This window comes from Neofelis nebulosa, chromosome X, assembly GCF_028018385.1.
Source record: "Neofelis nebulosa isolate mNeoNeb1 chromosome X, mNeoNeb1.pri, whole genome shotgun sequence".
In the NCBI taxonomy this organism is placed as follows: domain Eukaryota; kingdom Metazoa; phylum Chordata; class Mammalia; order Carnivora; family Felidae; genus Neofelis; species Neofelis nebulosa.
Window position 1 is genome coordinate 36846018 of NC_080800.1, and position 21340 is coordinate 36867357.

General features: G+C 44.9%; 1 protein-coding gene and 1 long non-coding RNA gene across 16 annotated transcripts in view; one reads left to right on the forward strand and one right to left on the reverse strand.

Moving 5' to 3' along the window:
* Window positions 1–1173: 1173 nt before the first annotated feature.
* Window positions 1174–21340, reverse strand: part of CASK (calcium/calmodulin dependent serine protein kinase) — a 357939-nt gene continuing 337772 nt past the window's right edge. For 6 of the 15 annotated variants that reach the window (XM_058713438.1, XM_058713431.1, XM_058713425.1 and 3 more), the window contains 6 exons: window positions 16232–16312; window positions 16046–16126; window positions 13326–13528; window positions 6275–6358; window positions 5353–5379; window positions 1174–3184 (listed from right to left, as the gene is read on the reverse strand). In XM_058713438.1, coding sequence (XP_058569421.1) covers window positions 3008–3184; window positions 5353–5379; window positions 6275–6358; window positions 13326–13528; window positions 16046–16126; window positions 16232–16312 — 653 coding nt within the window. In that variant the 3' untranslated portion in view covers window positions 1174–3007. The remainder of the gene's footprint in view (window positions 3185–5352; window positions 5380–6274; window positions 6359–13325; window positions 13529–16045; window positions 16127–16231; window positions 16313–21340) is intronic. The other 9 variants (XM_058713437.1, XM_058713434.1, XM_058713439.1 and 6 more) reach the window with 3 other exon arrangements.
* On the forward strand, window positions 17664–19980 carry LOC131502595 (uncharacterized). The gene is made up of 3 exons (XR_009257086.1): window positions 17664–17996; window positions 18116–18215; window positions 19723–19980. It is a non-coding gene; the product is annotated as an uncharacterized LOC131502595 (long non-coding RNA).

Sequence of the window (21340 nt, forward strand, 5' to 3'; positions counted from 1 at the left end):
CAGAAGAAAACCTTCTGAAGGCAAACAGCAGGAAGTAGGTCACCCATTTCTTTTCTTCTCTGAGCAAATATTTTAAACCATCTCATCTGACAGGAGATACACTTAATTGCATTTTAAAAAGCTACCAAATTATCTCTGCACTGGGAAACTTCCAGATGAATTGAGTGACATCTTCCTTTTTAGCATTGAAATTGTATAGGCTGTACATGCAGTAACTACCACCTTATTAAAAAAATCAGGAACTTCTCTTTAACAAATAATTCTTCGTGTTAAAAACACCCCCCTTTTTTGCTGTGGGGGTGGGGTTGGGTGGGGTAGAGAACCCTCTGAAACATGGCTCAGTTGACCAGTGATAAGACTTAATAATTCTAATCATTTGCTCTGGCCTTTAAAAGGAACAAAACAAAATGATTTTGCTGATGGAATGGAAGCAGCGAAGCTTTTTAGTAATTTTCTCTGATTGCTTGGTGGATGATTGTAATGTAGCAGCGGCAGTTTTGTACGGAAATTACTGTGAGTTTAAGTGTTTTCTGGTAGGTCATAAAGACATTACTTTAGAGAAGGGCCTGTATTAGTGGAATGAACAGATGACCTCTCTGAGAAGTTCAGCCAGAACAAGTTCTGGGCTCAGGAAGTTTGCCATCCACACAGTGGTGAGAACAGCGCCCGCCTTTGTGCCTCTCAGATGGGGAAGACAGGACCGGCGCTACAGCACTTTCTCAATTCCGGGGCCACAGACGTCTAGAATGGCATTGCTTTGCTCTTCTGCTTGATCCACCTCTATCAACGTGGCTTAAGACTGGCATCATCAGCATCTCTGGAGATTTGGCCTCAAAGGGCCAGAGGGGGTGTGGGCTTTTCTAGCTGAGGGAGGGGCTTCGCGTCCCCATTCTTTGTGCTTCATTGGAAAAGAGGTAGAGCGGGCACTTTCACAGTGAGAAGAGCCCGGATTGTGGTCAGTACCATCACAGGAATGCATGACTGGCCTTGGTATCAGATTTAAATCAATCATGACACAGCTCTAAACAGCTCTTGGGGTTTCCCTTCTCCATCCATGGTGTCTCTGGTTTGGCGGTTTGGTCGCCCTGCCGTGGGGCCTCAATAGAAGCAGTTCACGCAACACCTTATAAGTTGCAAACTCATCCGGTCACTGACAAAGGACAACATCAGAGAGAAAAAAGAAAAAAATCATTGTTTAATAAGAGTTGTTGGGAGGGGAGGGTGACACCTTACAAGGAGAATACAAATGCCTCCTCTGTGTGGTCCTTCAAGAGGAGCCTTTTAGCTCACAACACAGCCTGCACATCCCGCCAAGGCACAAAGCGATGAGGCCATCTAACTGACAAGAAGCAAACAGGATGGTATTTTCTCAAGGATCGAAGGTTAACAGAACCACTTCACACCCTGACCCTCTAAGGAAGAATCTTCTGCTGACCTCTGGTCAAGAGTTGGAAAACCCCAGCCTGAGTCTCCTGTACTGGAAGAATGTGACCTCATGGAAGGGTGATGAGATGGTTCATGTCTCTAAAGCAACAAGGGACGATGATTCTCCTGTGCCAAGGGATATAGCAAGAGGAAGGAGAAACCACAGACGGCCTCCGGTACGTGGGTGGCCCTCAGGCGCACTGCGCTCTGGGAGCCAGAGGTGGTCCGAGCTGTGCTCTGGCGGAGTATTTTGTTGTCCTGCCTACTGACAGTCACTCCTGGGCCTTCAGTGGTTCAATGAGCATCTAATGAATTACAAAATCTAAAAGATCATCAGCTTGTAAACCTCAACAAATCTGTAATGAAATGAAGGACCCAAAGGCATTTAATTATTGAACACATAAAAGGAAGTATATTTAAAAAAAAAAATTGGTCAAACTGTCCTGTTAGTTATCATTTTAAAGGAATTTACAGGGCTGTTATAGATTATTCTTTTGGAATAATTCAGTTTATAGCAAATGCCTAAACTGGTTTCTTCATTGCACAGTATATTTTCTTAAAATGGGTGCTTTAAAACAATTACATACATATTAAAAATCCTCATTTCTCTGCTTAATTAAAATGTTAATACTCTCAGACAACACAGATCTGAAATGGTGAAACCAGCAATTCCCCCTCCCACCTTACAACAAATTAAATTGAGACAAAATTACAAACACATTTCACTACATGATTATTAATAAAAATCAGTTTTTTTTTTATAAAGTTGCCCGAAATGCAAGGGATGTGCATAGGTTTACAACTTAGTCATAATAGCATTTTATTCTTACTCCCCTGGGTGTGCCCCGTGAACGGAATGTACTTTGCTGTAGATTACAGATAGTTTTGTCCAACACAGACACACCGACAGCATAAACGCTCGCGACTGTCCACATGCATTAAGAGTCAAGACCCAACTTCAAATCTCTAAAAGGTTTACAGGGTGCTTCAAAGAGACAGTATCACATTATCTGGATGTTACATAAAGGACTTAAAAAAAAAAAAGCTATTCTAAAAAAAAAAAAAAAAGAAAAAAGGCCTTTAGAAATTTATGACTGTTTTGTAATCACTAAGACTGATTATTTCAAATAAATAAAGGAAAGAAAGATATTCCAATTCATAAAATCAGACTCTAAAAAGAATGTAGTGTTCCACCCCCAGTCAAGGTAACAGAATCATTGTTTATTATTAAAATAGATTATAGAAAGCAGCATCTATTTTGTGCAGTTTTTAGGGGCCTTGGAAATAAAAAGCTATGATTTCCAAAAATATAACATTCCAAAGGATTGAATAATACATACATTTAAAGATACATTTTATTAAAGTTTAGGAGAACTGATTAAAAAAGATACTGTCTCTTTAAATGAGTGTGTAATTGTTTTCTCCTCCTATCTATTCGGACATGACAATAATTATAAATGGAGGTCACACTACAACTAGGTAGTCTTAGGGACCATGACCTGCTGACACACGGCCGATAACAAAGAGGCTTTTCCATGTATGAGGTGGCTCCTGGGTTCGCGGCAGGTCTCTTGGGAGAGGCCTAATAGACCCAGGAGACCGGGACCCACTGCGGGGCTGTGCACACGAGCTCCACGGCTTCCTCCAGATGTCTGATTGTCTCATCAATTTCATTGTTGATAATTGTGAGATCGAAGTAGTGTGCGTATGTTCTCTGTAAGATATCGGACTCCTTCTGCAGACGTTGAAGAGATTCATCCTAAATGGCGGTGGGATGGAGGTCGGGGTAGGGCGTGGGAGGAGGGAAAAAAGCAAAGGCAAGACAGAAGTCAGCTGGACTCTTTCTCTCTCCACGTTCCCGTTACTCCCAGTGTCACAAGCAGGCAAGGCTGGACCTCGATGTGCTGCATCGGGGCACGAGGCCAAGTCCGCTTTGCGACAGAGGAGGCAGTGGGCCCTGCGATGGCAGGGTCACGGAGGAGCGGCCTGTGGCCCGACTGCTCACCATGCAACGGGAGCTCCATGCCAAACCGGGGGATCAGAGAAACCAGACACTCTTCGGCAAACACAACGCCCCACCGGCCCAGCTGCTGCCATCTGCCCCAGCGGGAGCCAGTCTCCTGACTGACCGGCAGTGAGGGCTCCGGAGGTGAGGCCAGAGCCCTGCATCCCCCTGCTTCCCTCTGTCCTCTGCTCGCACTTGTGTGGGGCCCCAGAGCCCAGCTGCATCCGCACCAAGAAGCCACTGCCTCTGGCCAACAAATTAAGTTGCATTTTCCCCTCTTCTCCTTAGAGGTCCAACATGTTCCAGGAATTCAATTACGTATAATGGCCCTCGCTCAATAGCAGTGGATGCCAGAGGCAAAAGCTTTTTGGATGTTGCAAATAATGGATGAAATAAGGCCATTTCCCAGATACAACAGCAACTGGCATCTGATGAATCCCCTCAAACTGCTCTATGCTGGAAATGGCCAGATGTCACTGGTCAGAAGGACTCGTACCTCTCAGGGAAAAAACTCAAGGGAAAGCAGCTACTGAACTCTAGGGGGCTTTGCTGCAGGAAAGGACTTCCCCTCAACTCCTAGAGCTTGCTGCAGATCTCTTAAGGGCCACCAGAAAGTCTGCCTCTGGATCCTCACAGGGCAGACACCGTTAGGTTGAACTTTCAATGGACAAATTCAAATCTGAGGCCAGAGAACTCTGTAAGTCAACTTTGCCCTGCCTCTCCCCCAACACGAGGTAGGTAAGGAAGGTATTGGGCTGAGTCTTACGTATGTGGAGATATAGTTAATACCTGTTTATGTGATTAGTATCTTTCCCCGACTGGAGCGTAAACTTGTCTGTGTGCCCGGTCATTGCTGTGCCCAGCATTTGGCACTGTGCCCCACACACAGCAAGTGCTTACTTGGAAAGAAAGCACCTGGCTAATATTGCCCATTACGGGGTTTGATGAGTGCAAACCTCTACTAGGTCCTACTCTTCTACTAGGAAATGGAGGCTCATGATAACAGAGACCTCCAGAAACACTAAAGGATGCGGGAGCCATGGTGCCCAGAGCTGACTTAGGACCCCTCCTCTTCTCTGAGGCCCATCCATTATTTGTGAGAAACCCTTGCTGATGAGCCCCGGTCTGTGGGTGTGAGTCTCTGGGAAGGGGATCGAATGGGGTGTCACCGGATCCCATCATGGCACCATGGTGTGGGTGGACAGTTACCAGGCAAGCTAGGGATTCCATCTTTTCTCTCAGGATGCTTTGAAAGGAATGTCGGATGTGGTCTGTTGTCATCTACTGGGATTTCAAAGCAGGGCCTGGTATGCTGGGCCGTGCAGTGTTAACTATTACAGTGTAGATAAGACCTCAGTTCCTCACCACCTTCTAAGGTCCTATCAACACGCTTTCCACTTGTACTTAGAGTATTTTCACTGTGGCTATACTTGACAACGAACAATGCAGAAGCCCCATTTTAGGAAACACTCATTCACCCAAAGACGGGAGTGCATCCTGCCAGCCTGGGGAGAGACCCTTCCTACCACACCACTCTCTGGGCTAGGGGACTCCACTGAAAAACACCGTCCTGGGCCTCAGAGACCATGGGCAGACTTCAGGATTTACTCAGAAAGCTGGGTTGATGAAAACATTCAAGAAAATGTATGGCTGATGGCATCAATTTTTAAACGTAGCTCTCTTTACAGAAAAAGAAAGCTTCCTCTTAAGGACCTTACAGGCTGAAGCTATATTTGTCCGTTTATTCCTCTACAGCACTTGTCTGCGGGATTGCCTTCCGCATGAGCAGGGTTTAACTCAGTGAAAACAAAATGCCTCTATTCTACCAGCAGAAGCCAGGATTTATGGGAAGGAAAGGTCTATGTTCTACATCTAGGAAAGGAAACAAGGTTGGATTTCATCACCTCCTAGCTGGTACTTACGGGCAATTTTCTGCACCATTTTGGCAGCTATGGAAAATTAGTAAAAGGGCAGGAAAACAGGCAAAAACAAAAAACAAAGCAAAGATGACAATCCAAGAAAAATACATGGCAACCAAAGGATAAGCGCTAAGCACAACGTGGGGTTTCACACAGGCCAGGGTGTTAACGGAGATGGGAAAGGCGGATTTACAAAGGCATACGCCACTTGCAAACAACAGGACAAAAACTAATGACCGGAAGTATGAGTAACATGGAAATGTAAAGATTTAGCCTTCCTCAGAGGCCTGCAACATGAACACTTCCAAGCCTGACTGTAGTGTTCTGGGCTCTGGTGGGTTTAGGCCAGTGGTTAACTGAGCAGAGCCAAGAGCCCTCTGGTGGTTTCTCGACCCAGCAGAAGCAATGGAGGACCCTGCACGAGACTCTTCGTAAGAGTGGCCCTGCAGCAGATCAGCACGGATGCACTTACCAGACACTCCGTAACTACCCTCTGATCTGCCCAGCCACAGAAGGCCTCTGGGTCAGCTGGGTACTAGATGGTGATGCCAACTCTTGAAGGCACTATCTCTGCGGCAGCTGCTGGCTTGATTTAGCCTGACAGGGGACAGAGCTCATGTCCAGGTTTGGTGGTCTCCAGGGACCTGCATGGGCTCCGCTCCAGAGGCTGCCTGAGGGAACTCGGGCAGCTGGGCCAGGGTCATGGGTTCCTTATAGCGCTCTTCTGGCAAAGCAATCACTGGCCTAGAGCTGGGCCTGTGGCCTGCCACTGTCTTAGCCCAGCGCCCATTAGGGGTGGAGAGGGCCACAGCGGCTTGGCAAGCTTCCACGCCTTCGTTTCCTTGTCTTACTGATGTGGGGCTTTGGTCTTGCACACAACACACACATGGATCCTAACGGCGGGTAAAAACAGAGCGGTCCTTACCTCATTTAAACCTGGAGTGATAGTCGGTGCGGCAATAAAAACAACAAAAGGAGCAAACTCCGCAGTCCTCAGGACCTTCAGTGCCTGTGTACAAAGCAAAAACTGGAACTTAGAAATCATGAGTGCAGCATTTAATGGAGTCCGTAAGAAATCACACAACGGAAAAAACCCTTGATTCAAAGTTTTGGCAAGGGATTATTGAATTTACCAGCTTTATAAGTAACTTCTGTTACTCCTTTTCTTCCAAAGGATGGACCACAGCCATCAGCAAATAAAAGGTGACAAACCGGACCTTTTAAAAACTGAATCTCATGAATCAATAGGACTGACTTTTCTTCAGCCACGTCAACACTGATTATGTTGGTTAAGGTTCATTTAAACCTGGCTATTAGATGTAGCCTTTTTAGTTGATAGGAAATGTGTTTTGGGGTAGGCTTGGATCATTGTGCGGGCTCTGCCACTAAGCTACAGCCCACTTCACCCCATTTTAACCTTCGAACTGCTAACAAGGCTAGTGGGTCCCTGCCACTGTCGCTGTGAAGCTGTGTTCACACTTACGGGGCCTTCTGAGTCGCCCTGATGCAAGGCCCCGTGGGGCTCACGGGGGAAGAGAGACCTTGTCTGGGGCTGGAGTCTGGAGACACTAAATGAGCTCTGTGGCTGCGGGTAATTGGAGGCCCGCAGGAAAACGCTGTGTTGGAGGGAGAGGGGCCCCTGAGGCTGATGCAGTTCCCTTCAGAGGCATAAAACACGTTGAACGGTGCAGCCACCAGTTTGCACAGACACACTGCCAAGCTGGCATCCCATGCCCTAGGAGTCGTTTCTGGTAAGGGAGTGCTTGTCAGCTCCTCCCAGTTTGGGGGGGGGGGGAACGTGACCCTGCAATGGGCTATGGATTCCCCTGCATGGGACAAAAACTCCAGCATACGTGGGTACACAATTCACAAGTGTCTGGTGTGTCATTAATTTGCACCGCAGCGAATAGTATCTTGCTGTCCTTCATCTGAGCATTTAACATGCGTGTTCTGCTACCTGCGTATCTGGCTTTCTAAATGGCCTTTCAGTGGTTTGCTTTGCTCTGTTCCTACTCCTCCCTCTTTTGCCTGGTTCACGGTGGTAGCAACGAGACCGGTCACTCTGCCCCTGTACTAAAAGCCTGCTACTAGAATGATCGATCCTTCTGGCAAGGCAAATCCCATCATATTGCTCCTCTACTCCAAACCCTTCCACAGCTCCATCTCAGCCTTGGGATAAAATGTATACTCCTTAGCATGAATGCTGAATCCCTCTGTCCTGAGCTGGCCCGTGCTTATCTCAGTCTCTCTCTACACCTCTCTGCTGCTTCCCCCTCTTCCAACTGGCCTTGCTGAACCACTTCCAGTTCCAGAAAGGGCCACACTCTCTCTGCCTTCCCAGCTTTGTCTTACTACTCCCTCTGCCTGGATGCTCTGTCCCCATTCTCCCTTTAGCATGGCTGAATGATCCGTGAGCACCTGGCTCTGGTGTTCTTTAGTCTGCAAAGTCCTCTGTGGGCTCTGAGCCAGGCCCCCTCGCCCCCGACCATGGGACCCAGGATGCTGCACACCAAGTACCCAGATACCAGAGGGTGAGCTTACGGGCAGGGGTGATGTCTTGTTCAGTCATCTCCCTTGTGCCCTGTATGGCAGCCGGCATAAACTGTGTTTATGGTAAAATGAAAATGGAAAAGCAGCACACAGGATTGGCAGAAAATGTTTGACCAGTGGGCACTGTGCTTGGTGGCTGAAGGGAACCTCTTGGCCTCTATACGGAGCCGTGAGAGACCAACAGGGATGATAAAGGTTTAGTGCAAGGTTCACTTTCACTGGGATTGGGTTTCTGAATCCCAGACACACAGGATCTCCTTATGGATTAAGGGGGCCCAGCACATTGTTTCAGCCGTCATATCAAAGTGCTTCAGTTGTGGACATCACATTCCCCTCAGGAGAAAGCTCTTTGGGCCTGGCCATGCTCCCTTTTGACAGAGGTAATTGGCAATTTCTTTGCCAACCCTTTTGTGATTGAGAGTTCTGTTAAGGAATAAATATCACGGAAAAGTCCATATATAGCTCAATTGAGCTAAACAGGGATCTTCCTTTGGAAATCTGTGAATATAATTTTGGGCCTCTTTTTCTGTCCTTCCTGTGCTCATAAATCAGGAGGCTCAGGGTCAGTTGAGACAGGTTTCCTCGTCCACCCACAGCCAGCCTCTAGGCAACTGAGATGGGGAGATATCCCAGTTCACGGTTCCTACCCTTGCTTCCATCCCTGAAGTGACTCCACGCACAGAGGGAGGCTGGATGCCGAATGGAACCCACTGGTGAAGTTGAGAATGACACCTCAGGCGTGAAACGGCCTTTTTTCTGCTCAGTAACCCCAGCCTGAAGGCCACCCAATTCTCTGAAATTTTAAGTGCTAGCCTGTGATTGTTTTTGCAACGCCAGAAAACACACTCCTGGGCAACCATAAGCCCCCGCAGATTACCCTTCTCTGTGCAGCATGCACACCCTTTGTTTGCCTTTATCCATCTGGACACGAAGATCATTCCGCACTTACTGTGTGCTGCCCAGTGCTCTCGTGTTCACGAATCAGGTTATATTCCCTTAGCAGCTAATTCCAAGGAAAGAACTGGCATCCTTCTAGCAGATAAGGATGATGTGATCCACGACATTCCCCTTTTTGTCCTGCTCACCAGGACGTTCAGAGCCAAACTGCACGCTGATCAGAGCAAATACAGTGGCCTTTTCATGGCTTTGATTTTCGATTTCGATACTAGGTTACTTTCTTTTCTTTTTCTATGTCATTATATTTTCAAAAATGAAAAGACCCCCTCAAATCCTGAGATTTTCTTGTCCAGTAGCCCTCATGTCTTCACCATAGTCACCACACATTTCCTCAGGTGTCCCCAACTGCTCGACTTACAGGGCTTAAGTGCATGCCTTTTTTGGTGTGTGCGTGTAGTCTCTGCTTGCCTGGGGTTTAGGGTCACTTCAGGGACAGTAATTGGAATGGCTTCATAAAGATTCCCTCCCCTCAGGCTGTTAACAGGGGACTTCAAGAGGTCTCTTAAACCCTCTTCCTTTCTGACTGAAGACGAGACACAAGTTTGTCAGTATTTACAGGCAAATATTTCTTTCTGAATCCCGGAGAGGTGGGGGAGTCTAGAAAGGTCACTGAAAATATGCTGGATTTAAACAGCCAAAGCAACATTAGGTTTAACATTTAAAGTTAAGTCTTTAGTTCTCTTCTGTGGAGACATGAATTGATTTTATGGCTCATACATGGCCAACAGTTGATCCCAGGTTACCACCCATAAGGACTGAAAACGTATTTGATCAAGTCCCTAAGACGCAGATAGCTTTAAGACGTATCTGCTTTGCAAACTTAGAAAGTGTATAGGGGCAAGTGTCTGAGTCATTCTACACAAAAATATAAGGATTTAAGGAAAAGCACTATGACCCCAGACATAATCTTTCACAAAACGGCCCCTAGTTCAGAACCTGGCTCTTGTTTCGAAGTACAGATTCCTAACAAGACCACGGCTACCCCTTGTTGACAACCTTTCCCTCTACGGGCAAAAGCCAAACCACAAGTATTCTGCTACCGTTAACTTGTTAAGGCAGCAAATGCATAAACCGGAGTAAAATTAAAATCTAAAATCTAAAACCATCTCAGTAGGTTTTGATGACACACTGGTGCTATCACAGTTGTAGCTTTAGGGACATAGGTTATTTTCTGGGCCATAGCTTCATTTAAAAACATTTTTTAAAAAATGTTTATTTTGGAGAGAATGTGTGTATGAGTAGGGGAGGGGCAGAGAGAGAGGGAAACACAGAATCTGGAACAGGCTCCAGGCTCCGAGCTGTCAGCACAGGGCCTGATGTGGTGCTCAAACTCATGAACCGTGAGGTCATAACCTGAGCCGAAGTTGGACGCTTAACCGACCGAGGCACCCAGGTGCCCCTCCATAGCTTCATGTCCGTGAGAAAGAAGTTCTACGGTTTTTCCTCAGGTTTGACTGCCTTATTGATTTTTCTAAACATTAAAAAAAAAAAAAAGATTTAAATCCTAGGACTACGTATAAGATAGACCAGCTTCAGGATTCCCAGGGTCACCTCTTCCAGGATGGAACAGTGGAAGGAGGCGGGGGCTGGCTGTAAGAAAACCGAAGCCCCAACCAACACTGTCCAAAGCTGAAACCTCACTCTCACTCGAGCTACACCTTGGTTCTTCATCAGCAAAGGAGGACACGGATACCTGTCTCGGGGTTCCAAGGATTAAGGAAAGAGTACTCGTGCTTGCAAAATACACAGCACTGTAGGAACACACCTTTTCTTCTCATTTTAAAAGAAGCAGGTTGCTAGTTTGCTTCTAGGGTAATCTTAACTGTGGCCCTCTAGGTTTGAAGCTGGACTACAACGTCTTCACATATTAGACATGTGTTCAATTGGGCCTAAGCTGTCTAAAATAATTTAAGAGAGGGGCGCCTGGGTGGTTGAGCTGGTTAAGTGTCCAACTTGGGCTCAGGTCATGATCTTGAGGTTCATGTCTGGCTCTGTGCTGACAGCTCAGAGCCTGGAGCCTGCTTTGGATTCTGTGTCTCCCTCTCTCTACCTCCCGTGTTCATGCTCTGTCTCTCAAAAATAAAGAAACCTTAAAAAATTTTTGAAAAAATAAATAAGCTAAGAGAGCACGAAATAATAGACCCAAATGCAATAAGCCGAACACCAGTGTTAGGTGGTCTATGGTCCACAAGTCAGCAGTGGCAGGTGTGAGCCACATGGCATTTCTGCTGTTGGGGAGTTTTTGATGTAGACCGAGGCACTCATTTCATCCTCACCAGCTTCTTATTTGTATTCTTAGCTCCCAAGATGATGCTTGGAAGACAAGAAGTGCTTCATACAAACTGGAAGCATCCAGCTGTCCGTGAGATCTAATAGTGGGGGATCACACAGGCTGGGCGGGAAAGGGTGAGGAGAAAGGCATTCTAAGGTCAGAGCCTTCTGGAGCCGGTTGTCCTGAAGGCAGGGTGCCAGCGTTGCCCATCCCGGGGAGAGAGTGGGCCAAAGGCAGGGAAGCCCAAGGGAGGAGCCCTGGGGGTGCGGAGCCCGTGGGCCTCTGCGGCTGTGCCACTGAGTGCAAAGTCCGCGTGGGAGCAGGACTGGGCTCCAGTCCAGGTCAGCCCCGGGTGGTCCGGGGTAGGTGAGCCGGGACCAGCATGGTTGACCAGACCAACCGAGAGGAGCGGGGCCTAGCTGATCGATACCCGTTCCCAGCCTCGGGGCTGGGTGGCCCTGAGAGACCCCTGTTCTGAGGTGGGGACACAGGAATGCATGAGCTCATCCAGCAGTCAGGGGAGCAGGGAAAGAGCGCCCTGCCTGGGGCGTGGGGCGCTCTGGTGCCCATGCCGCTTGTACAAACGGCTGCTGCGGATGTCCTGATGAGGCCGTGAGGGCTCCCACTCAGCATGTGACCTGGCGAGGGCACAGGGAGAGTTGGGTGCCAGGGGCAGAGTGGCATGGCAGCCGCTGAGGCAGAAAGCCCTCGAAAGTGGACTTAGGTCAGGGAGAGGGGTCTGAAGAGCCCTGCAGTCAGCATACTGCTAGAGACCTTACTACCAGCAGAAAATGACGTTCAGGCGAAGACCAGTGTGGGACCCAAGGACGGGATGCCGAAGACCACGACCAGGATGGAGACTGCCTCTAGCCACCCCCCACCAGAAGACTTTGCCAAGCCCTGGTAAGGAGGGCTTTGTAGGTAAGGAGAGATCAAGCTGTGTTCCACATGACATGTTTAGTTCTCTATAGGTCCGAGCTCACTGTCAAGTGTACCGTACAGTGTTCACCGTGCTGCTTTCCTCCCCAGCCCCTTAAGCAGATTCTGAGTTCAAGAACCCCATCAGCTTCTGTGAAATGGAAACGGGTGTAGCCACTGGCCACGATGTTATGGTCTTGGGTCACATAGTCGCTGCTGCCAGCTGCTGTCCTCCCTTTGGGCATAGCTAGGGGACCAAGTCTCATATGGTGGCCCTTGAACAGGGGCCGTCCCTGCCTGGGATAGCCAGGTAAGCCTGGTGAAGTGGAGCCTGCCTGAGGGGAGCTGGTCTACCGTGTTGGCAGGTGGTATATGGATTGCTAAATATAAGCGATAGGGATTTGGCACACAGATCAGCCTTAGAAACGGAAGGCCCAGGACTCACACGGGGACCCACAGGCCTCTCCTGGAACTTGCCCCAATGTCTCCAACACCCTTCCTACTGGACTTGAAGTCCTGCTTCTGCTTGCTTTGTCCTCAGAGATGAAAAAAATAGCTTGTCAGCGTGTGTGTGTGCGTGTGTGTGTGTGAGAGAGAGAGAGAGAGAGAGAGAGAGAGAGAGAGAAGCTTAGGGCTTCTCTACAGATTATCCAGTCATTCCTGTGTCTGGCTCCAAGTCCCTCCAAGCTCTCCATATCCCTCCTAGTTCTAGCCCGGGGTTGGGCATCATCTTCAGTAAAGAGATGGTGGACGCTGAGAGCCACCATGGGTCTCCCTCCTTGCCCCATCTGGCACTCCCTGGGCTCACTCCTGCTTGCTTTCCTAAAGCCAGCGCTGTGTTTCAGACCCCGACCCAGGCCCCAGGATCAGAGTTCATTGATGGTGATGAACAGAAGACGCCGGGAGAGGCTCTGACAGTCCCGTGTGAGCTGTACCGAGAGAGAAAAGGGGGCTGTTGTGATCACAAAGTGCCCAAGTCTCATCCTGAGGTCAGATTATTGTAGGATTTCTGGCAGCACAGACCCAATCGGGTACTTTCATTGAGCTTCTAAGTATAATGAATCTCGTAAGAGTATACTGTTGCTTCTTAAATACACGGTGTGTGCACCGAGCTCAATGATCAGTTTGCATTCTAGACTGTCAACCCATGATGCCTGCATTACTGATACTTTCCTGTAGTTATTATGTGACCCACGCTGTTCTGATGGCGCTTTTGATTTCAGAACCTGAGCTTAGCATGCAGGCAGGTGGATGGGGGCAGCGTGTGGCTGTGTGTTACCTGAGGCTCCACGTCCAGTATTGCAATCAGGCCCTGCTCATGGATCTTCCGGATAGTCTCCAGTTTTGTCCCATACATCGCATCCTCATGGCTGCCATACTCCAAGTACTCGTTATTAGAGATGTCTTGCATCATTTGGTCATGAGATACAAAGTAATAATTCTTTCCATTTTCTTCATCTTTCTTTGGAGGTCTGGTTGTATCTGCAAAGAAAGTCACATATCAAGAGAGGCTCAAAAGGCTGAGCTCATGATCTGATGTTCCCAATGGACCTACCCAAGCCCAAAATCTTGAGAGCTGTGGATTTTTCCAGGATAGGTCTCATGCTACGTTCCCACCCCCAGTAGCTTTGTAGAACTAAATTCTCAGCACCATGTTTATCTGTGTGACATCGGGCCACAAAAACTGGTTAGTTGTTTGGTCTGGTGAATCCTTCAGTGTTTAGATGAGATTTATTTTATCCCTTCATGGGTCTCTACAGGACAAAGACACTGACCCAAGATTAACATAACTTACTGTATGCCTTAATGCAGTTACTTCTTAAACAGAAGGAAAAAAGAAGAGTTAAAAAAAAAAAATGGAAAACCACATATGGTTATTTAAATTTAAATAAATTAAAATTAAAATGTCAGTTCCTCAGTCTCGCTAGCCACATTTCAGGGGTTCAGTAGCCACATGTGGCTCATGGTTACTATAATGGACACTACAGATATTGAAAATTGTCACTATCAGAGAAAAGTTCCATTGGATAGTGCTGGTCTATGGCAGCTTGCAAAAGAGAATGTTAGAATACAGCAAAAGGTGTACTACATTGAGAATCCAATGACCTTGGCCAGATGTGGCCATAATAGTTAGTAAAGACCTACACCATGAGTTGGCAAACTATGGCCTATGAGTCAAATATGGCCTGCTTTTATAAATAAAGTTTTATTGGAAAACATCCATGCCCATTTGTTTACATATTGTCTATGGCTACTTTCATGTGATAATGGCAGAGATGAGTAGTTGTGACAGAGACCATGTGGCCATCCATGCCTCAAATATTTACTATCTAGTCCTTTATAGAAAAGGTTTGCTGACCCGTGGCCCAAGAGAACATGTACTAAAATATTGGCCGGTAAGTCCTAGTTCTGTGGGAGACTGACAGGACCAGTGTTCTGCAAAACACAATTTAGAAAATGTCTTTCTAGACACACCAGGAACACTGGTTTAAATCTTCCTTCTTCCCACTTTTTTCCTTTCTTCTCTCCTTCTCTTTTTTTCTTTCCTTCCTCTCTCCCTCTCCCCTTCCCTTTCCCTTTCTTTCAGTTTCCATCATTGGACAAGGACAAACTTTATGCTCCCCTTTGCTGTGTGCATGGGTCCAAACCCATGGGGAACTGCCCCTCTCTCCTACCCCAACTGGATGGACTATTAGAACTTCCAAGTGCTCACGGATGTTCAAATGTAGATGTTTTAAAGAACTCTTTCTCCAGGCACATAAAAGCTGGCGAGATGGCATCATGTGTTGATGCTGTACGATGCTTAGTCATCTCGGTAGGCAAACATATGCTATATACGCATCTGGGGTCAAATATTTGAGAGAGGGACCTCATGACTCACATGACTGAGGTTGGCAATGTATGCTTCAAAACCAAGCTAGTTAACTGGCTGTTTAATAACATGGACGTTCAATTGTTATGTGACCAAGAAGAAACTAAATGTTAGTTAAGCTTGCTATACTCCTGATCCAGACATAAGGAGAATTAAACGAATACTTCAAAGCGTTTTACTAGAAAATCCCAGAGGTACCAAGTGAAATGTTGTTTGATGAATTTCCTTTTTTGTGTAAATCAGACAGGGTTCTGGAAGGAGAGTGTGGTCTTATGAAGCCCCACAGCTCCGTAAGTGGTGTTGACCTGGCTTCAGGAAGGCAACAGAAGACCCTACTGGGAAGAGCCAATCTTCCCATTTTCTCTTTTTGGTCTTATAACTCATTCCCCTTTAGTCCTTCCCACCTCGAACAAAACTGTATCTTCCAGAAAGCTTCTGGGATTCAAACTATAAACTCTGGTACAACAGTACTGAAAACAGTGATAGCAGTAACATGACTGCTCTTTATCCAGTATTTGCTAGTGCTTCCTAATCTCAAATATTCTTTACATTCCTGGAATTACTTCATCTTACAGTTGAGGACACAGGGCAAGAAGCTAAGGATGAGATAGAGAAAATAAAGGGAATAAAAATATTACAGATTTAAAATTCTTTATAAGAACCACCCGATGGTACACTGGCTTTTCAAAGTGATGAAAGTCAATAACTTAGGTACGTTTCAGGAGAATAGCGTTCTATCAAAGAACACTGTGCTATCAGATCTATTTTTCCGAAGAAGAATTCATCTGAGTCATGTCCCAGCCATACTGCTGGGAAAATCAGGTCACAAATAGAGTGGATGAGCCCAATTTTGTTAAAAAACAACAATGACAAGCAAATCACACGCTGCCTACGTGTGCCCTGAGAGAAGCTTGTGGGAGTCTACAATAGAATGTTTACGGTGCCACTACTGGGCAAATGTGGTCAGGATTACTGTTAATTCATTTTCTTCTTTGTTCTGCTTTGGATCTTCCAGATTTCCCCTAACGAGTAGTTACAACTTATATAATAGAAAAAAAATACGTTAACTACAACATTTAAAAAGTACTAGGACTAGTATACTTAAAAGAGAGTGAGACATAGCTTACGTGGAATAGGGTATGCAAACCGGTCTGGGTGCTTTGTGATGAGAGTGTTTTTTATGTGTCTTCTCCCAACACCGTGCGCACCTATGTCATTTTAAAAGAAAGAAGGTGAAATGGACAGTTGTTAGTAACATCTGCAAAATGTGTTCAAGATGACATTAACAAAGTTACTTATACAGTCAAACTTACCTAATAAGACTAGTGTTTTCCTTTTGAATGCCGGCAGTTTTACTACTTCTTCATATGTAACGAGATCTAATTGATCGAACACTACAATATAAAGATTTAGAAGAAAGGTAAATCTACAGGAGTATTTCACGTACATCAATTATGATTTTACTGGCAGAACTAAAGTTATAGTAAAACTGTGTCTTAAAAAAATAGAAGTCCAACTTATGGTCTAAGCTTTCGTGTAATTTTAGTCCTATAACCTTTTGGGAGAAAATTTCATTTTTAAGCCCATGAAAATGCACTTTAGAACCAGGGGCATCCAAAGATACACTGAGCACATGCATAAAAGTCCAATTCTAAGAGATACTGCATATCTTGTCATGCAGTATCCAACAACTCATACAAATTCATTCAAAACCACATGCTGTTCATATTTTTGCAATTCTAAGAAATTAGCATTACTAAAAAGAAAATGTCTGCAGACATTGACCAACATGAATATAGCATGAATGCAACTAAAGTTAACCAAGAAGGAGGCCACTAGATTATTTCTAGGGATGGATGAGAGATGCATGGACAGCTGGTCTTTTAACTTCATGGTTCTTTCTTTCAGCGGAGGTGCTGAAGGTAGCATGCTAGATTCTTTCAAAGTCAAGTTCTGAAACTATGATTTCACAAGCTTTTGAAATGAGCATCTCACAAGTTTTACTGTAACCCAGCTCTCCATTTGATGGAGAGTCTTGGGTATGTAAGTAGGGAAACATGCTTCCCTGGGTCCCAAACTTTGTCAGCCCACGTGTGGTCAGTCAGGATGGACAAGATGCAAAGAAGCGTGAAGCAGAGTCTGAGCTGGGAAACCTTTGCAAAAGGGGAGTTCTCGAATCATTACAGACTGAGAATAAATACTTAAAAAAACTATTTTTTGGAAACCTGCCTCTTAACAGAACTGTTACCAAAACTTTCCCAAGAGGACTATTCCTGTTGAAGTTCAAGGTAGTCTGGTTCTCACACACATTTGAAAATTCTCACATGAAGGCTAAAATCATGAGTCTCTGTTTCCTATAATGGATTTCTGTATGGTGATATCGCAGTGTTGTCAGGCACACACTGAAATTTCTTTTTAAAATAATATTGAATAAGCTCTAGGTTTCAGAGGGTTTGAAATAAAATCAATAAAATTGATGCCTTGATTTAATAAAGGGATCTGGGATGCTTCAATCACTAAGAGAAGCTTCTGCTCCCTGAAACAATATGGCCAAATGCTTTTGGCTCTCAGCTCAGTCCTTAACATCTGTGATCTTCCCAGTAGCAAAGAACCTTAAAATGCAAAATAGGATACTCTGGAATGCAACAGATCAGAAACAAACAAAGGAACAAAAGTATCATTCCCAAACTACTAAAAAAGAAAGAAAGAAAGAAAGAAAGAAAGAAAGAAAGAAAGAAAGAAAGAAAAGAAATACAATGTGTTAAAATAAGGGTTAGTGCATGTTAATGGGTATCTGTGCATTTGTTTGCTTTTGATAGCTTGATTCCATAAAGGTTGACTCAAAAGTCTTTAATTCAGCTAAACACCAAGAAGTGCTTTCTGTGTCTAGAATGGCAGACTCCCCAGATGAAAACAAACACGAGGTTCTGTGCGTGCTGGAGCTGGCTAGTCATGCTTCAGTGGTGACGGAGTGTCAGAGTTGCAAAAATAAAAGCAGGAGTGCTTACGGCATTGCTTTTTATACCCACTGCCCTCGGAGTGATGTTTCCATCAAGAAAAAGGATGCTTATGAAAGAGGTACATCAACAAGCGGATATATATTTTAATACCGAAAAATAATCAAGCATCTCATGAAAGGGCAAGATGATGATGGCACAGGCTTTCTAAATGGTATCAGCATCCCTTTCCTTCCACAGAGCCCTAACTGCAATCCTACCCACTTAAGACTGGTTAATTTTTAAGAAACAGTAAGAATGAGTTAGATACGAACAATCGACAGCACAAACAAATGAACAGGTATGTTACACGTCAATATCTTAACCATACGTGAATATCATGAAAAGGTTACTCTGGTCGAAATGAAATCACCACATGGTCACAGGATTGAGAAACAATAAAAGAGAATATTTAAAAATAAGACATACAAAGAATATAAGGAGAACACTTAAAGACTGAACTTTTAAAAAGTTTTATGTTGTTTGCAGATTGAAAAAAAAGGGACTTAATGAAAGGAAACCGTCAAAAACAAAGAGGCATAGTCACTCAACAGGTTACTTACATGCACAGAGGCCATTGGGAGTAAGACAGCATGAAAAATGTACAGGGGTCATTGAAATATGGCTTTTAATATATTAGTAAAATAAAAGTATAATATGCACAAAAGAAACTTTACCATGCAATATTCTAAACACGAGGCAAATAAATCACATTAAGAAACAAACTCATTTTAATAAAAATTCAACAATATCCTTATATAAAAGCCAGTGGGTTTTATATATGCATGGAAATCTTGTCTAGGAATAGGTACATGTTCTTTGGGGAGTGTACATGTGGAAGCCTTTTGCTCTTCATTTTGTACCTCCCTGTACTGTTTTTGCAATTTCTCATCACAGGTGCCTATTATTTTTATTAAAAAAACCCTCAACAGGGCAGTGAGATGATGGGCCACTTTTTGTTGTCTTAAGAGTTCTCTGTATCCAAGAGAAAATGTCATAGTTTTAAAAACTGTTCGACTACTAATTTGTGGTCTGAGGCAAAATTTAAACACACCTATGAATGGTATTGTAGGAACCCTCTGGGTTCATGTGTACATATGTAAATAGCGTATCTGAGGATATTGAAATACCATTGCTTAGGGCTCTAATAGTTAAACAACAACAACAACAACAGCAACAAATTAATAAGGACTTTTTTCCCCTCACGTTTACATTAGTAACTTGATCTTTAAACTGATTTTGGAAGTCCTAGGGCTGAGGAATCTCAGTGCCTCAAGAGTATACTTCTAGCAGCCTGACAATGCTTTTTGCATCAAATTTATGTGGCTAAAAATCTTTTATGCATTGCAGAAAATGTTATTTGCTGTAAATACTACACACACTATAATCAAATCTATTCCCAAGGCTTCAGAAATACTGTCTGGCATAGTTTGCTCCTATTATCCTGATTTCCTGGTAAGCTACTCAATATTCATGCCTCTTTTATGTGTTTAGGTAAGTATTTCCAGTTGAATCTTTTCCATAAATAAGCCTTTAGCATCGATTCCTGGCCTCATTTGGAAAAACTACAAGCATATTCATATACGGCAAAAACTTCCGATTAGAAAAGACCTTGCAGGCTGGTAGCACTGGGCCGGGCACCTAATTCATCTGGGTGCGTGGGCCTGGGCCAGGGCCAAAGCGAGGTACAAGAATGGAGCAAAGGGATGATGGGTCCTAGAGATTAATTCTAGTATCATCGTTCCATCGGTTCTAGATACTGACAAAGTTCCCATCTTTCTTTTGATCACACATATAAACAAATTCAGAATTTGATGAGAACGTCTGGCCTGCCATCAACATATGCAGAATTCTCAAAGATTTGAAGCTGGAAACAAGACATATGGCCCTTATTTGAATTCACTGAGGACTATGGGAAGACTCCCCACCCCAACCCAGCTGTATTTTACAATCAACTTCTGAAAAAGCCAGAAAAATCCTTCAGAAATATAGTTTGATTTGTGGCTCATGACCCCATTCGGCTAGGCTCTTGGCATTAAAGAATATGTTTCAAAGTTGTCAAAGCATCTGCCATACTAGCTGAGTGCAACGGTATTTCTTTCTCTTTTTCACATCAATTCCTTATATAGGCGATGCTGCATATTAGGATGGCCTTTCATCATAGCTAAAAGCAGAATAGTTGATAAAATACTCGACTTCCCTTTCCTGACAATTTCATCTCTTGCCAAGTAAAGGTAACCACTAAGTAAATGGTTCTTCTGGACTTTGTAATGGAGAAAATGGAAGGGTTGCTCGGTGAAGGGGAAGAAACCTGAAGAGGTGGTGGCAGAAAGGCCTTGCTAGAGAGCACGCTTCAGAAAGTCCAAGAAAAAAGCTGCACATCTTCTCCAGAGCAGAAAAACCCAGAGGGGAGCTCATGACGGGTGATTTGGGGCAGGGGGTGGGGATCCCAGCAATAACATTTTGACTAGACAATCACAAACACACCTAAACACAAGTTCTACCAGAAAACCTGAGCAGCTCTACAAGGACCTCATAAGAAATTCAGACTTTCCATCAAAGGGTATGAAAAGACAGTCCCAAACTCAGTGACAAATACTGACATGTAGAAGGGATCATGAACATGACAAGGAAGCTCTGAGGCTCAGAAGACCACTGCTTGGGAAAATGCTGAAGGGAACAAAAGAGTGGGGGAAGTTCTCAATTTCCCTTAGTTCTAAATCTATAAGAACTAAGGTCTGTGGTTTTGCACAGGAGGTTGTAATGTCCAAAGATGACAGAGAAAAAGCCATTGTATTCCATCCCTATGAGGCTCTTGCCTTCTCTTGTCAGGCCCAATGAGGAAAGAAACGTAGAGCCCCTGAATTTCAGGTTTAGAAAGGATATCCTTCACTGACTAACCCAATTCCCTCATTTCGAGCCCCCCCCCCCCCCCCCCCCAGGAGCCAAGGGATTTGCCCACCATGCAGGTGTGCTAAGTCAGGTTGCCTGTTAGCTTACAAGTGCATTTGCGGGACCATGGAGGACCACCTGCAATGAAATCAGACAGAGCGGGGACAGTGGAAGATCAGTCATACCTGTGGTTGAAGAATGGAAAAAGTGAACTGCGGAAGGGGCACCTGGGTGGCTTAGTCAGTTACATGTCCGACTCTTTTGACTTCGACTCTGGTCATGATCTCATGGATTGTGGGTTTGAGCCCTGTGTTAGGCTCTGCACTGACAGCACGGAGCCTGCTTGGGATTCTTTCTCTCCGCCCCTCCCCTGCTTGTGCTCTCTCACAGAATAAATAAACTTAAAAACAAACAAAAAAACCACTGGCCACCAGACTGGGTGCCAATTTCTCTGACAAAATTCTTAAGTGAACGATTCAACAGATTCTTCGTCAGAATTTAGACATTCTAGTTTTTCAATCCAGGGGCTTGTTA